Genomic DNA, 15,641 nt, shown 5'->3' with positions numbered 1-15,641 from the left:
GCTTTGTCTGTTCAGCTTTTAGCCTACTGAAACAATGTTCGAGTAGTCTTTATTACAACAGCACCTGACTCAATTCAGAGGCCAGCTTGACTGAAGGCTTTGCAAATATTTACCCAGCACATGATTAAAACGACGCTTTAACATCTAAAACGCATATCTACGATCGCAGTAATTAAAGTGAACGCAGCGAGTGGAAAAAAGTGGGGGATGACAACAGGCTGGAGGAGGCCTCCTGGCAGCAGCTGTATGCTAATGAGGTGCCTATGCTTCCCGTACAAGCACGCGCCGCCAAGCAAACGTCGCGCATGCGCACTACAACTCAGCCGAGGCCTCGACAGCGGCCCACGCGCTGGCTTCAGAAGAAATAAGCATGGCTGAAAAGAAATCCTTCGTCCTTAAAATACCACCAAGATCTCAACAAAGCGAGCAACGCTAATATATGAGAAGAGTCCCTATTATCGACAAAACTGCTACTTGCTGGCATTGAAAGAAGGAAAGTGAGAAAAGTTCTTTTAAAAAAAATCTAAAAGATATGCAGTCGTGCTTTTCGAAATGGGAACTAACTAAATCAAACCAAAGTGATATGATGACTTTGAAAACGAAGTTAACAACTAAAAAAAAAAACGGCGTGTGCCATGTAGCAGACAGGTGATACACACACGCACACAGGCGCACACATGGGCCCATTGAGAGGAAGGCGCACAGGCCCGAGGCTCAGCGCCGATTGTGTAATTATTTGACTTGGTCATACTGCAGCTTTATGCAAATGAGAGGAACAATGTACGACGATGGAGATTAATTCCTCCCTGGTTTGCTGACTGAAAGGGGAAAAGAATGCTCTCTCGGGCAAGTGGCGCAACCGCAGCCTACATGGAGCCTTGCAGGGGAAAAACACACATACGGCATCATGCAAAAAAAAATAAAAATAAATAAATAAATGAATATAAATAAATGAATATATATATATATATATATATATATATATGTATATATATATATATATATATATATCAACTGCCATACATACATATTATTACATATTTAATACTAAATGAAAACTTTGAAGTCCATATGACCTATGTTGTATTAATCCCCGCCAGTCATTATTGCGTATAGAACAATTGCATATAAAGCGTGCGTTGCATATGCAATCACTTTTTGGATAATTTGAGTTTAAATTTGGGCAACATTTTTTTCTTTTTTTTCCTTTGTTAGTAGTATGTGGGGCGCTGTTAATTCCACGTATAGCACGCGTCACACTCTGGACCAAATTGCTGAGTGCACAACGTGCCTTTAACGGGAACAAAAAGGGGGGGGGATAGGCAAGGCTATTTAAAGATGGGCAGACGTGGCTATTGTGCGCAAACACCAGAGGGTCTTCTTATTACTTATGTATGCAGCGAGATGTCTGATTTATAGCTGGGGTTAAACTACCGAGAAAGACACGTGCCCTAAAAAAAAAAGAACGCCGCCAACCCCCTCCCTCCTTGTAGCTTTGACTGAGAAAATTAATGGCCGTACAAGTAATTTTGCGATAGGTCTGCGTAAAAGTGTCCACATGTAACAAGCAAGAATGTGTTGTGGGATAATCTCAACCTATTTTGATTCTATGTTGGAGATTTCCTTCAGCAACTACCCCCTCCCCAAAAGAGAGCCACAAAAGCCACGGCGCGTGTGCATGTATGGGGAGCCATCAGAGCGTAAAAAGAGGAGGGCCCCGGCGTGTGCCTCCGTCTGGGAGGGGCTGGGCGCGCACATTAATGCAATAAACCGCCAGTGCATCTGCTAAGCTATCTGCACACCCTCCAACGAAATCCACCAAAAGCAGGGCTCGGGGCTCGGGGCCCTCCCACACTGCACTCCACTGGGATCAACCAGACGTCTGATTGGCCGGGGATGCGGCAACCGGGGGGGCGAGAACAATAGCATCATTCCGCCATAAAAAGAGTGGAGCTATGCCTTTGAGACGAAAACATTTCAGCAACAGAAGGCTCCATACAGCGGGGAGATAAAGTCCCTGCTTGGTCGTCAGGAGTTGCCATATTTCGAAGCACCCTGGATACTCGACACTGCATCCGCATCCTCCAAGTGCCTTCCCGCCGATCCCCGCAGCCAACATGCCCAAAGGATTCCTGGTAAAAAGAAACAAGAAGTGTGCACATGTTTCCTACAGGACTCGGCCGGACGAGGACGACATCCAGGAGCCCCGCAGCCACCTCACCCGAGCTGCCTTCCCGAGCCAGATCCAGCCATGCCTGCCACCAATGTGCGCGGCGTCCAGCCCGGACCGCCCCGCAGCATCCCCGGATCTCGCGGCAGCTGACGCGCCGGTGCCAAAAACGGAGAAACCGGCCCAGTTCGGCAACCCCGAGACGGTGTGCCAAGCCCTGTATAGCCCGACCCGGCCCATCAGCAAGGAGCACGACAGGGCGTATTTCGAACGTAGTTTCAATCTGGGCTCGCCCATTTCTGCTGAATCATTCCCGACACCTGCTTCACTCTCCGGCTTGGACCATCTGCTGTACGCCCCGGTCGACTTGAAGATCGGCACCAGCAACAGCAGCCGAAGCGGTACGACCAGCATCAGCACCACCAGCAGCACCGGTGGCGGCGCGCTGCCGGCACCGAGCAACCGGGTGGCCGGCACCAAAAGACCGGCAGCTGACGGCACGGAGCGCAAATCCAAAGCCGCTCCCAAGAAACCCAAAGCCATCCGCAAGCTCAACTTTGAAGACGAGATGACCACCTCCCCTGTGCTGGGGCTCAAAATCAAAGAGGGTCCCGTGGAGGTGAAGCCCAGGGCACACGCGTCAGGAGCCAACAAGCCTTTGGGGGAGTTTGTATGTCAGCTCTGCAAGGAAGCATACGCGGACCCCTTTTCCCTGGCTCAGCACAAATGCTCCCGCATCGTCCGTGTCGAGTACCGGTGCCCAGAGTGCGATAAGATGTTCAGCTGCCCCGCCAACCTCGCCTCGCACCGCCGCTGGCACAAGCCCAGAACCAGCGGCGCCCCAGCGGTTCCACCCCCGACGTCACAGGGGACAAAACCCGAAATAGCCAAAATGGCACCAGCGGGTGTCAAATCAGTCTCCGACGAAGCCAAAGACGCGAGCGACAGAGACACCCCGAGTCCAAGTCTGTCCGAGTCCGGTTCCGACGACGGCTCGTACGACTGCCACTTCTGCGGCAAAAGGTTCAAGCGCCAAGCATACCTAAGAAAACACATCATGGGACACCAGGTCGTGCAGAAGAAAGTTCTAGAGGAGAACGGGTTCCCGGTGGAGCAGGTGCCGCCACCTTCATCCTCGCCCGCCTCCTCCTCCTCACCAGACGACGCCTCGAACCAAAGTCCCCTCAATCTGAGCCCCGCGGACCGCATGCTGTGTCCCGTGTGCGGGGAGAGTTTCACCAGCAGGGCGGGACAGGAGCGACACCTGCGCCTCATGCACTCGTCCCAAACGTACCCGTGCAAGTACTGCCCCGCCACCCTGTACAGCTCGCCGGGACTGACCAGGCACATAAACAAGTGCCACCCGTCGGAAAACCGCCAGGTGATCCTGCTCCAAATGCCCGTGCGGCCCGCCTGCTGAACGCAGAACTTGTGCCTTTGGACAGGAAGGGAGAAGAGAACCAACAATTCAAGGAAAGTTGGAGGGGATTCAAAGCAAAACATAACAAAACAAAACAACAACAACAAAAAAAAAAGTTTGTAAGTTCCAAGTGGCGTCTTTCCCCCTTCATGCCAATCAGTGATTGTTGAGCGCTTCTCTTTCGATTTAAACGATATAAACATATAGGCCTATTTTGAGACGTTCTTTTCTCAAATTAGTTTACGGAGAAGCTTAGTTTTGACTGTTAAAGGGTATTTTTTCTAGGACAGCACATGTACTCAATGATAGCTTCTAGACCTAAGAATTGTTCAGAAATCCGTCGGAGCCTTTCTTTCTTTTTCTTAAAAAAAAGGATCACTGTAGCTTTGTTTATAAAAGACAAAATGATCAAATTTGTCTTAATAATGTGTGACTGAAGGATTGTCTGTTAAGTAGAACCACAAATGCCTTTAGTGTAGTCCGAAATAGCCTCCATCTCATCCAAATCCCGCTGTACAACTGCCTTAAAGAGTCAACATAGATTATTTTCATTTTGAACGCTGGCACATATTTTAATGCTATTATTATTATTATTACAATTGAAGATTGTTGCAATATTTTTGTTGTCATCATATGTTTATTTATTTATTTATTCTAATGATTTTATGTAACTTATTGCTGTGTTTGTTGTGATTTCCCCCTCTCTGTGAATCGTTCTGGCAGTTTACATGTCGTTTAGCCAAATTGACTTTTGTTTTTTCTTGTCTAATTTATGAGTAGTGACAAGTGTGGTGGGTCGGGTTCTAATCATCGTTATCCACAGCTCTTGTAAAAAGAAGGAGAAGAAAACAAAAACACAAAGCTCTTAACTTAGATGCAATCTTTTTTTAAGGATGTTATTTTTCCTAAATGTTGGCTTTTATAGCGCTTTGATTGTATGTGTATATTGTTGTTGTCTATTGAAATAATAATAAAAAAATATTTTCAAAATGACAATTTTGTCCTATGGTGGTTTCACTTTTACAGAAATAACTATTAAAGCCGTTTAGTAAACAAAAGGAAAACATTTGTGAATGAATGCATTACACAAATATAAAAAAGGATGATGATTAGAAAATGATTTATGTGTGTAGGTCACAACGATTTATAGTCTGAAGTAAACCATAGTTTACATTTTAAATAATTTCAATAACAAATCATAAAATATTGATATACTATATTATTACAAACAGGCATTTAATAGCAGGCACGCAAAGTCAGTTGGATTTTTTTTAAATCGCCATGCAAAGAAAACTGTGGGCCTGAAAAAAAATAAATAAAAAGAAAACAGTCTTACTCACTCTGGTGGTAAATTGTAGTTCTCGTGGCCCCCCATTGACGTCTCATCAGAATTTTACTCTTCAGTATGTCCAGACTTGAAAGGGGACACTTTTTAAAAAATAATTTCTCACCTTTGAAGCAGTAAAACACCTGCCCGTTTTCGTTAAGTCAAGCAGTTCGCTTTTTTTTTTCTGTTTCATACAGATTCATGAGGTCAAGCGACCTGCAGAAGCTGTAATTAAGTAACACTTGAGAGATGATTGTGATTATGACATTTGCTCCAAGTTGTGATTTATACCTTTTCATTGCTTCTGGAAGTGATCTGGTGGCCTTTCTTAAGTAAAAACAATGCATCAAGTGGGAGAGCGTGTATGATAACTGGCCTTTTTGAGTGGCGGAACACCAGGTACATTTAGTCAGGAGAGGCAGAGCCTGAGCTGCATAAACATGAGTAAAAACAAACAAATAATGATCAAATAAAATTTATTTAAATTTTAGTTCTCTGGTCTGTGTTTTGAATTGGTTTTCTTTTATGATCTAATAATGATTTCCTAATCAAATACATGGGCAAGACTGAAAAGTGAAGCGGTGAGCAGCCAAACTCCCCTCAGATCGCACAATCCCTCACTCCAAGTAGAGATATGTCACCATTATCACTTTTTAAAAATTATGGATAAATTATACAACAGAGCAGATATTTTCAGGTGCCTCTTTCTGCCAGTCATTCTTTTATAGTGTTTTTCAGAGAGGTGAGGCAGACGTACTCTGCCTCATAACGAGGATCTGAAGATTCCCAGGGCTCACATACATCTCAAAAACAATTTAAAGCAACAATTATTGTTTTTGTCTGAATTCATTCATTCATTTACATAAAAACAAACTTGTTGGCGCAGTTGTGAGGAAAATGACAACTTTTTTCTCCAAATGAAAGCAAAACATGGAGGATAAATCTAACCATAAAACAATTCTCTAAACTGGACTACCAATTAAAACACATTATAAATAGAGGACCCAATGGATTAAACTACTTCAAAAAATAAATAAAAACACAAATTTCCCATTTTTTTTCTGTCAGGCTTCCAAATCAATGGCAATGGCTGTTGGGATTTTACATTTGCAAATGTGACTCTTAATGTCAGTGCCTCACCTGCCATGTATCTCACCGCGCGTCACAGGTGTAACATATGAAATGATAATAACAGAGGATGGCTCAGAGGATCAAGGACGTGCAGCCCTAAAATCTCCTATCAAGGAGCGAAAATGAGCTAACATTAGGCTTCTTTCTCGCACAAGTTTTTGGGCTCAAATTACGGTCAAGTGCTTTTCTGGCGTCTTTATGTGGAAAAAGGCGAGGCACGGCACCCGAAGGTGCTTGGCGCAATTGCACCTGCACCTCCCAGCGAGGCTCCATTATGCAGGCTTCCTCTAAACGAGGTTGAGCAGCAGGGGAGGCAGATGGGAGGAGGGTCAGGTTACCCCCACTGCTACTAGCCAGGCCTGGCCCGGGTCACAAAACCCATAGTAACGGCACTACAACAATCAGAGGTTACCCACCAGCCGGAAGAAATAAAGGACAAACGCCACGTCATGCAATTTCAAATTACATTTAATGAAATGGTCCAATTTTCACATCCCTAATAAAAGATAGCAGATCATTAAAAACAGTCTGATATGTAGACAAGAGATGAAATCTTCAAGTTTTTTTTCCTTTAAATCCCCCTCTTGCTCTTATACAAAGAATATATTACAGGTATTTATTTATTTATATTAAGGTGATCAAGCCCTCAAATTTGACACCATGTATACAAGAAATGCTAAAACAAGGAGAAAAAAAAACCCCGATCACAAGCTTATTTTTATCACACACTATTTTCCTTGTTCTACCCGCAATGACACAGACATCATCACTACGCTACAATCTTTAGATGTTTATTTCAAGTGGCTTTTAAGGGGAAGTAGAAACCCTTGGCGGTAGGAATTTCTACATTCTTCCTCTTCCAAACAGAAAAGCACAAACATCGCAGCAGCTTCAAGTAGCTGCATGTTTGCATCCACCAGCAAGCAAGCAAACATAGTTGGAGATGTGTGACGTGGAGTGGAAAAGTAAGGCATACGAACACGCCAGATGGGGATAAGCTTGCAGCCTGGGTGGAGTCCTCAGAGGGTATCTATGCGTGTGTGGGGAACACCTGGCTGCCATGGCAACTCAAGAGGTGAGAGCGCCAGCCAGGCTGTTGCTTGGAGGCCTTTGAGAGTTCACCTCAGGCATGCCACGCCAAACTCAAGCTTGTGGATCATGGGAACGAGGAGGAGCCACTTGATTCCATTCGCAGGCAAAGACAAGAGGGAGAAGCGCCGAACATATAATTAAGAGGACCCGCCATTCCGAATCCATCTGCTGTTGTTTTTGTTGTGGGTCGCAGGGGAGAGGAAAAACACACTGGCAAAGATGACAAGGTGAAGGGCGTCCATGTTTTGTCTCAAACGGCCAAGGGGCGACATCAGAGCAGACAGACAATCCACAGGCACTGTGAGGAGCTGTCTGGCACATACACACACATGGACACACACACGCTTATCAGTGCACCGAGTAGAGCTTCGCCTACACAAAACAACACAACAGCAGAAATAATTAATTAAATAGGACTCTCTATTTACTTCTAAAAAACATTCAAGGGAAAATAAAATTTAAAGCAATACACGCCCAAGAACATTCAATGCTATCTGATCCAAAGGATCAAAAAAAAAAAAAAAAAATCAATGGCTTGAATGTTGGAATGTCGATGTCACAGGACAGGGAAACAAATGGAAGAGGAAAGAGACAGCAGGAACTTATTCGATTACCGGACACGAGCCCATGTTAACAACATCACAATGCAATTACAAACGCAGTCTTTTCTCATTCCAGCAGAGTTGCATAAATCAAATCATGACACAATCTATCTGAATCAGTTTAAAAAAAGGGAACCGTAGAGTCATTAAAACACAAAGAAGAATCCAACAATTTTCAGTTCCACTCAAGTTAGAAAGATGTCACTGATTGTCCACTCTGGCTTTGAAAAGAGCAAGTGCAGCTGCTACTTGCGCTGCAGCAAGGGCGGCTTCCAAAGTGACTGTTCAAAACTTGTGTTGGAGGCTCACTAGACACAAGTGGCACCCTTCAACACAAATACAAAAAGAAGATGGGGAGGGCAGAAGGCAGACTAAGGTTAAAAAAAAAATAGGAAGTCAATAGTTGGTAACTAAGAGTTACCATTAAGGAATGAAAGGAAAATAAGTCTCCCGTTTCCTAGAAAGATTGGTTTCCTCAAATGGATTAGAGGACACAAGAGGGGGAAAAAAAAATGACACCGCTCACAAAGTGGCTGAAACAGCTTAGGGCTAATGTTCTGCTTAAAGAGGAAACGTCACAACAAATTGAGTTTGAAATTGCATTGCCCTCCCGTTACATATTCATGTGTCATTAGCTAACAAGACGACAACAAAACATGAGAAAGTTTTTTGCTGTTAAAAATTTGAGGCCGTATATGAGCTCAGTTGGACGATTTGCTTATTGCGCTCGCCGATCGGCGGAGTCTTCCGGAGACTCGGTTCCTGGCGGCCCGGGGCATGCTGGGGGAAACCTGGTCAACAGGGTCTGACGATGTAGCGGCGGCGGAGGAGGAGGCGGAGACTTCAGTGTTTGTGCTGCTGGAGAGGGAACCTGCAAGTGACATGTTCACAAAGCAGAGAGAGCGTTTAAAAAAAAAAAGGGGGGGGGGCAATCACGCGGGGGCATAAACACGGCACCGGTGGTGTGATTCATCAGCATATCTTGGCGGGCTTTTTCATGCATGTGGCCACGCCCTTAAACCAAAATTCCCCACTCGAACCTCCGTTTGCGGCTAAAACATTTGTTCCCTGGCTTCAGTCGCAAGGATGAAGATGAGGAAGAAAACACAGTGGAGCCTCTAAATAAAAAAACAATGTTTTGGGAGGCTGGTCGACTCCCACTTTGCTTGAAATTTAACATCCAAGCCCCCCTGCGGGCCGCTGTCAGCCGCCGTCTGCCACTTTCGAGTTGAGCTAAATGTCCGAAATATAACCAGCCGGGCTTTGTGTGTGCATTCTTGCTCGTGCCTGCTTCAGCCGGTAAATGTGGATAATGGATCGGCACGGTATTTTTGATTTTGTGGAGGTGATCACATGAGCACACGTTTGATGTCAATAAACTATTGTGCTTAACGAGAATATCTTCTATATGCAGCCACACTAGTCTAAAAACGGCTTTGTGATTAATATTGTGTTGGTGAATATGAAAAGCAAAATCCATCTCAGGTGGCGGTCGTTTTGTCACTTTCTGTCGAATAAAAATGGCATCACAGCTGCTCAGGGCTTAGGTAACGACTGATCAAGATTCACCCGTTTTCTGAAGCTGCACCGTGATTGGTCGTTATTTTGAGAAAATTATAGGATATTAAGTGCGCCTTATGGTTTGAAAACCACCGAAACATTCGTTACACGCTCGCTGCACAAGCATCATGGTGCAATCACCGCGCTGTTGGGCACATTAAGGGTTTTTATGATTGTGAGAAGCCAAAATCAAAATCACAATTACATTTTAATTAATTGCCCAGCCTTAGAACAGTTCCTAAGTAATAACTTAAAATGTGTGCTTTAATAAAGTTTAATATGGTTAGAATGTGAGTCGGGGGAAAAAGTCAACTCTTTCCTTCTTTCAAAATAAATAAAATGACATCGTCACTCTATGTTGCGAGTTTTCACATACCGTAATGTGGGTCAGCCTGAACATTTCTTTTGCAATAAAGAATGGCTGATTGTAACATGTTAACATTCATAAGAGTCCTATGATCTTAAAAACAAATAATGAATTTAAATGACGAAGATATCATGCAGAAGAACCTTATGCATATTTTTTTTTAAAACTATATACAGTATTTCCAATTTCGTACTCTGTAATTGTTGTTCCCAGTGAGCTACATATTGCAAAGAAGCCCCCCCCAAAAAAAAAAAACGCATTGGATTACTCTTTTGATGCTGGTTGAACTCAAGTCTCTCATATGTGACGTCATGGCAAGGCGACTTCGGATGAACACGTTTCAAGTTATACAACTTGATGGGCTTTAGAGGTTCCACTGTAAACCATTTTTGAAAGTACATGCTGTTTCACATGCCCAGAAAAGCATAGCTTGTGAAAGAAGAAGCTGGATTTGAGATTGTAAAGTTCCTTAAGTGATGAAAATGGAAGAAACCATTGGTGCTACAGCTAGAAAAATTAAATATAATATAATATAATATATTTGATGCTTAGAAAATAAAATACATCCGTTTCGTTGTGGTTTGCGTGCATCCCTTTTGTCCCCAAAAAGCTGCCGAAGCTCAAGAATCATGGAAACGGCAGGAAGGTGGTCATGACATATTGGCGAGGACAATCAAAAGTTGTGATCGCCGGTCTGTCATCCTTGGTCAACCTGCAGCCCCCCTGCCCGCCTTTGCCCCATGATGCGAGTTTAAACAACTCCTCGGCTTTGTTGGGAAAGCATCTGGTTGCCTATTTTCTTTCCCTGTCCTTTTATTTGCTGCCGTTTTTTTGCAGAGCATCTCGAGTTGCAGCGGCTAAAAGGAATGGCAGATGGCTGGAGTAACAGACACTCAGCAGCACAGTGGACACCAGCAGCATCCAGGGGCCGGGGGCTTTGGATAAAAAAGTGGGTGTGTGAGGGGAGGTGCCTGTAGTGTGGGTGTTCAAACATTCTCAAATCTGCATATGAATATGGAAGAATAAACCCAAATGGGACAGGTTCGGCTAACCATGGGGGCTGGCCCTAAAGGCAGTTCATATTCTGCATTCCTGTATTCTTCTACACTAATTCCTACAGTAAACACTCATTACATGCTAAAATTGAATCTACCACAAAGGCAAATGATGGACAGGAAGAAGTCTCATTAGTTTGTGATTGCGGTGCAGTTCAACCACTCAGCCTTCTCTATCCATTAAGTGGCCCATTAAAACGTTCTGCTCCAACCAGCAGTATCTTTCACAATGTTTTGCTTAAATATCGCTGATGCTTGTGTGGCCTTATTAAGTACAAATATTTTTTATATATCAAAATAGTTCCAGTGAATCACTGTTGTTGTCATTAAGACCCACAATTCATATTGATAGCTTTGCTGACCGTTAGTTTCAGGTGGACAGCCCAAAAAAGGGTCACGGGTGTCCCACCGGCCCCTTCTATGGAAGTTCAAACAAGGCTTCACATGACAAAGACGTCTTCCAGTGTGGCAGGTGTTGGTCTCAGAGTCTGCCTCGGGCAAACAGGCACACTTCAACAGGAGGAAATTCAGGGGGAGGGGAGGCAGGTTTCAAAGAAAAGAGAAAAGCGTTTGCAGAGAAAAGGGATAAAAGGCGCTCGGCATGCAGAAGCAAGGGCCAGTAGCGTAGCCGTATTGTTCATGCTGCTACTTAGTCAGGTGCTAATTGTCGCCACCGCTCTCAATTACCAGCCTGGCCTCGACAGGAGGACACCCAGTGAACAAACAGCCTGGTTTTCGCTGTCCCCTTCCCTTTGTCAGTGTGATCAGTAAATAAAGATTGGTTAGTAGTGGATGGAAAAAAAGAAGGGGGCGGGGTGGGCTTGAGTTACAACAGCCAGGATGCATGAACGAGCGAAGGGTAGGATGTCGCTCTGGCCCGGGTGCTTACCTTCGTCATATACAGTATTTGGACCCCTAAGATAAATTTAATCTAAAAAGGGAAAGAGAGTAGAGCATCACGTGAGGCAGTAGACAGACACACAAACACCACAGCACAGTGAACACAACACAACACTGCTGAAAAGATGCTTGGACAGCATGAGTGGCATCCAGGTTAGTTGTCACTGCAAGGTTTGAAACTCACTCAGGGTCAACAGAGTAGCTTTTTTCCGGTGATATTTTAAAGACCATTAGGTCTGCTGGCCAAGGGAAAAAAAAGAGAGCCATTTACAGAAGCTTAATTGTGAGGGATGTCCGAAGTATGAATAGTGGCCAGTTCACATGGTAGCAACACACTTAGGAGTAATGCTCCTCTAAAGACAAGACGACATCTCAAGACGGTGGTTGATTTGTGAAGGCATCTCAGGCCAGGGCTTTGCACTCACTTTACCCACTGGTGAGATGAATGAAAAAACAAAACAATTACTAAGTGCACAGTGGACGCAATGTTGATGGACGTTAACCACTCATGCCATGACGCCATAATGCGAATTTTGAGTTAGAGGGTGAGGACAAGGACTGTGAAGGTGACTCACCCAAAATCAAGGCACAAAAGCAAAGAAGGAGGCGGGGTCGTGTAAAGTAATGTTAAATCCTCCACAGTAAAACACCAAATCACTGCAGGAGCACCGAGCACATAGCATGCAGCATATGCGCTTTCGGTGGACCCCTGCTAGGGGTAACGGCTAAATCATGCGCCCCCCCCCAGGTATCTATTAATGGTTGTGAGGCTAGGGGGTGACCTAAATGAACATTCAGATGTTAGTGGGCTGTGGCTGGGCGTCATGCCGAGTGCGGAGGAGGCAAAGCAAGAATCTTACAGTCCAGTTTGGCCCAAGGGTATTCCATGTCCCAAACCATTCCCGGCCAACGCCTGCACGCTGTCACGAGGCACGGATGACATGTTAGTGGCAGCAATGGGAAGCAGACCAGCGCGGAGGGACAGACAGACAGACACGCACGCATGCACGCACACAAACAGGGAGACACGCAGACACACACGCACAACAGAAGATGGCAAAGTGACAGGCTGGTAAAAACGCAGAAATTTGTAAAAATAATATGATTCCATTTGGGATTGCAGTTATTAGAATTAAAGCATAATAAAATTGACATGAGCATGACTTTTTTTACTTGGTTATCAGAATTGCTGTAAAAACTAAAACTCGGTTTGTCATCGTTATTCCTGGATTAAAATGTCTTGAACTTCAATTTTTTTTTCCCCAAGCAAAATGATTTGGTGAGTAGTGACAAAAAAGTTGCTGTTGGAATATAGTGTACACAATGCTCAAAATACTTTTTTGTCTTTGCATTTCCTGTTTCAGTACTGAGTTTAGCCAGAGTTTCGACTCTTATTAATTTGCCCGCGTTCAAAGTGTACTCCATCAACCAAGCACTTAATTCAGATTACATGTCAAGTTTAGGTTAGCTTGGCAAAGAGCATAACTTCTCCGTCTTTCCTCAAAATGATTCTCATGAGAATGATAATTGCCAGAATTGTATCTTATTTACTGCTTTGGAGGCAACGATTACTGACGTAGGATTGACTCAGTCATACTTTTAGGCACACTCGTAACCATCTGAAGTTCGTTGCTAGCTAGCTGGTAAAGGTCTAATTTTGCTATTCATTGTGTGCTATTTGCTATTCACAGTGATGTCAAACCGCAAATTTTGAAGCTTTTATATTATATATATATATATATATATATATATATATATATATATATATAATAGTGTTTTACATAGCATTTCTACACTTTACCTATGTAATTTGAATAGCACAAGTGCATATTTCTTCATATTTTTCCATTATCTATTCAAAGCCTCAGCTGCAGTCTCTCAATTTGAATTGATACAGCTAAAAAATGTGATTTACTGATTAAAAAAAAAAACTAACTGACTATGGCGTGCTACACGCATTCTGAAGGGAGCGTCGAATATATCCTACGTTCCCTTCAGAATGCGTGTTGAGACCCAGTGGAGGAGAAAAGTGCAATCCGGTATTGATTTCTGTGCAGCTGTGGATCGATCAGTGCTAGTACAAGTAGGAAGAACAAAATAAGGCACGCTTTGGATTCTATTCATCATGAAGTGATAAGAGTCCTGTGCTGACATCCGCGGGCTGCTGTTTGCCGGAGGGATCCCTTAAGTGTTGGTGAATGATCTCATGGTGACACACACACACGCACACACACGCGCACACACACACACACAATCACTGAGAGCCATTTAACAGGGCTGCTTATATTCATGGGAAAGACATTGTAGCAAGTGGCTTGAGGAGCATGTCTTTGAAGTCAGTGAAGAGCCAGGCCTGTTTGATATTCAACAGTAAAGGTGGAAGAAGAGCAAAGGTGGAGATGATGAGTGTTGTCAGGTGCGTTTCTCTTGCTGAGATCGATTTGGACGAGAAGCGGAAAATAAAGATGATAAAGGAAGTTACATGAATGGCATGGATGGGTAAACAAGGGGACTGAAAGTAAGGAAGTGCAGTGGATTTCTCACCTGTCCCACTCGTTGGGTAGCCAGGGGAGGGAGAGAACACCTGGGAGGCAAAGTCTTCAAATGTCATGACCTCTCTGTGATTCTGGACAATAGCTTCCAGGTAGAGCGCCCTCTCTTCATAGCTGGTTAACAATCATTAAGGAATACACAACAAAGTGGAAAAAAAACTCACACACACACACACACACACGCACACACACACACACACACACACACACACAAAGGAGCAGTAGTAAAATCAAACTTGAATTTTATTTTATGATACGTAATTCAGAAATGTCTTTGAAATGTCCTCATGCATTTCCTCTACATCCAATTCTAATTACTTAAAGCATTGGTTCTCAGTTTTCAGACCAAGTAACACCTGAAAAAATTGTTTTCCAAGTCTGAGCATAATCACCAACATTAAAATTCAGTAAGGTGTAAGGCCCAAGTGTTCATAAAATACAAGGCAGACTGCCCTGCTGCGAAATGCGGAATTCTATGATTAAATAGATGCCCTGCCTAAAAGTCGTAGAATTGCTTACAGATGCCACAAGATGGCGACAAAGCACAACATGAAACTGCTCAACTCACTTCAACATAGTTCCTTGGCACCACCACAGTAACACTTTTATAACAGACAAAGATTTAGCCTGAGTACAAAAACAGTGAATGTGTGAGTTTTGAAATGAAAGACAGAGGATAGCAAATAGGAGAATCTGCCTATACCCATTTTTGTACACGCAGGTGTCATATTCATCCTCAGTTTCTTAATCAGGTGCTCTGAAAGATACTTTGAACATGAAAGTATATGTAATGATCTTCAAAACACATTTTCAAAGGCTGTTTTTGTACAATACATTTGATTTTTCTTCTTTACTTCTAAAGAAATGCCAAGTGGGTCACAACTTAGTGACAATAGGAAAATGTGGGTCCCAGTGTGACAACAGATGAGAACCACGGCTCTAAACAATCTTCCCTCCCCCTCTCTAATAGAACTCCAGCAGCAGGCAGCATGTCCACTACTACCCTCTCTGATACGCTGCTTGCCACTTCTCTGTGTCATCAGGGGGAAAATTGAAGCCATTTGAAATTCAGAGTGACAAGCAGCGACTGGAGTCTGGGCAGCCAGTAAGCAAGACGGATGGCCAGATTTAAAATGACGGGAACAGTCCAAATAAATAAATGGGGCTGTGAAATAGCTGCGGGTGAGGGTGGAAAACAGTCCGGCGGCCATTATCATGTCATTATTGAAGATGAAGTGTGCCAAATCTGTTGTGGAATGGAGGCCGGGGCTGCGTAAAATATGCTAAAAGAAACTACTGAGGTAAAAATGTCTTTCTGATGGCATGATGACAGCAAGCAGTATTCAACAATGACTGATTACTGTCTGTTTACCACTATGTATCCTCCGCTGACTTCATGTTACAATCGAGCTTTCAGTATCAAACATTGAAACAGTTCAACAGCCCCGCGTCGCTCATCCCATTA

General features: G+C 43.8%; 2 protein-coding genes across 8 annotated transcripts in view; one reads left to right on the top strand and one right to left on the bottom strand.

The window, feature by feature from the left end:
- The first annotated feature begins 1,782 nt into the window (after positions 1-1,782).
- insm1b (insulinoma-associated 1b) lies at positions 1,783-4,521 on the top strand. Its single transcript, XM_088303912.1, has one exon. It carries the CDS (start codon positions 2,118-2,120, stop codon positions 3,588-3,590), a length of 1,473 nt encoding a protein of 490 aa, XP_088160038.1. The 5' UTR covers positions 1,783-2,117; the 3' UTR covers positions 3,591-4,521.
- Positions 4,522-6,498: 1,977 nt separating this feature from the next.
- The window catches only part of ralgapa2 (Ral GTPase activating protein catalytic subunit alpha 2), an 89,186-nt gene continuing 80,043 nt past the window's right edge, over positions 6,499-15,641 (bottom strand). For 3 of the 7 annotated variants that reach the window (XM_088290333.1, XM_088286003.1, XM_088311961.1), the window contains 3 exons: positions 14,169-14,290; positions 12,485-12,544; positions 6,499-8,613 (listed from right to left, as the gene is read on the bottom strand). In XM_088290333.1, coding sequence (XP_088146459.1) covers positions 8,444-8,613; positions 12,485-12,544; positions 14,169-14,290 — 352 coding nt within the window. In that variant the 3' untranslated portion in view covers positions 6,499-8,443. Of the gene's footprint in view, positions 8,614-11,613; positions 11,656-12,484; positions 12,545-13,649; positions 14,055-14,168; positions 14,291-15,641 lie in introns of those variants that run through there. The other 4 variants (XM_088278448.1, XM_088288102.1, XM_088297916.1 and 1 more) reach the window with 4 other exon arrangements.

The sequence above is a fragment of the Idiotropiscis lumnitzeri genome, chromosome 1 (assembly GCF_059441095.1).
Source record: "Idiotropiscis lumnitzeri isolate Australia: NSW breed Sydney's pygmy pipehorse chromosome 1, RoL_Ilum_1.0, whole genome shotgun sequence".
In the NCBI taxonomy this organism is placed as follows: Eukaryota; Metazoa; Chordata; class Actinopteri; order Syngnathiformes; family Syngnathidae; genus Idiotropiscis; species Idiotropiscis lumnitzeri.
This window is presented reverse-complemented; position numbering and strand designations above follow the sequence as displayed.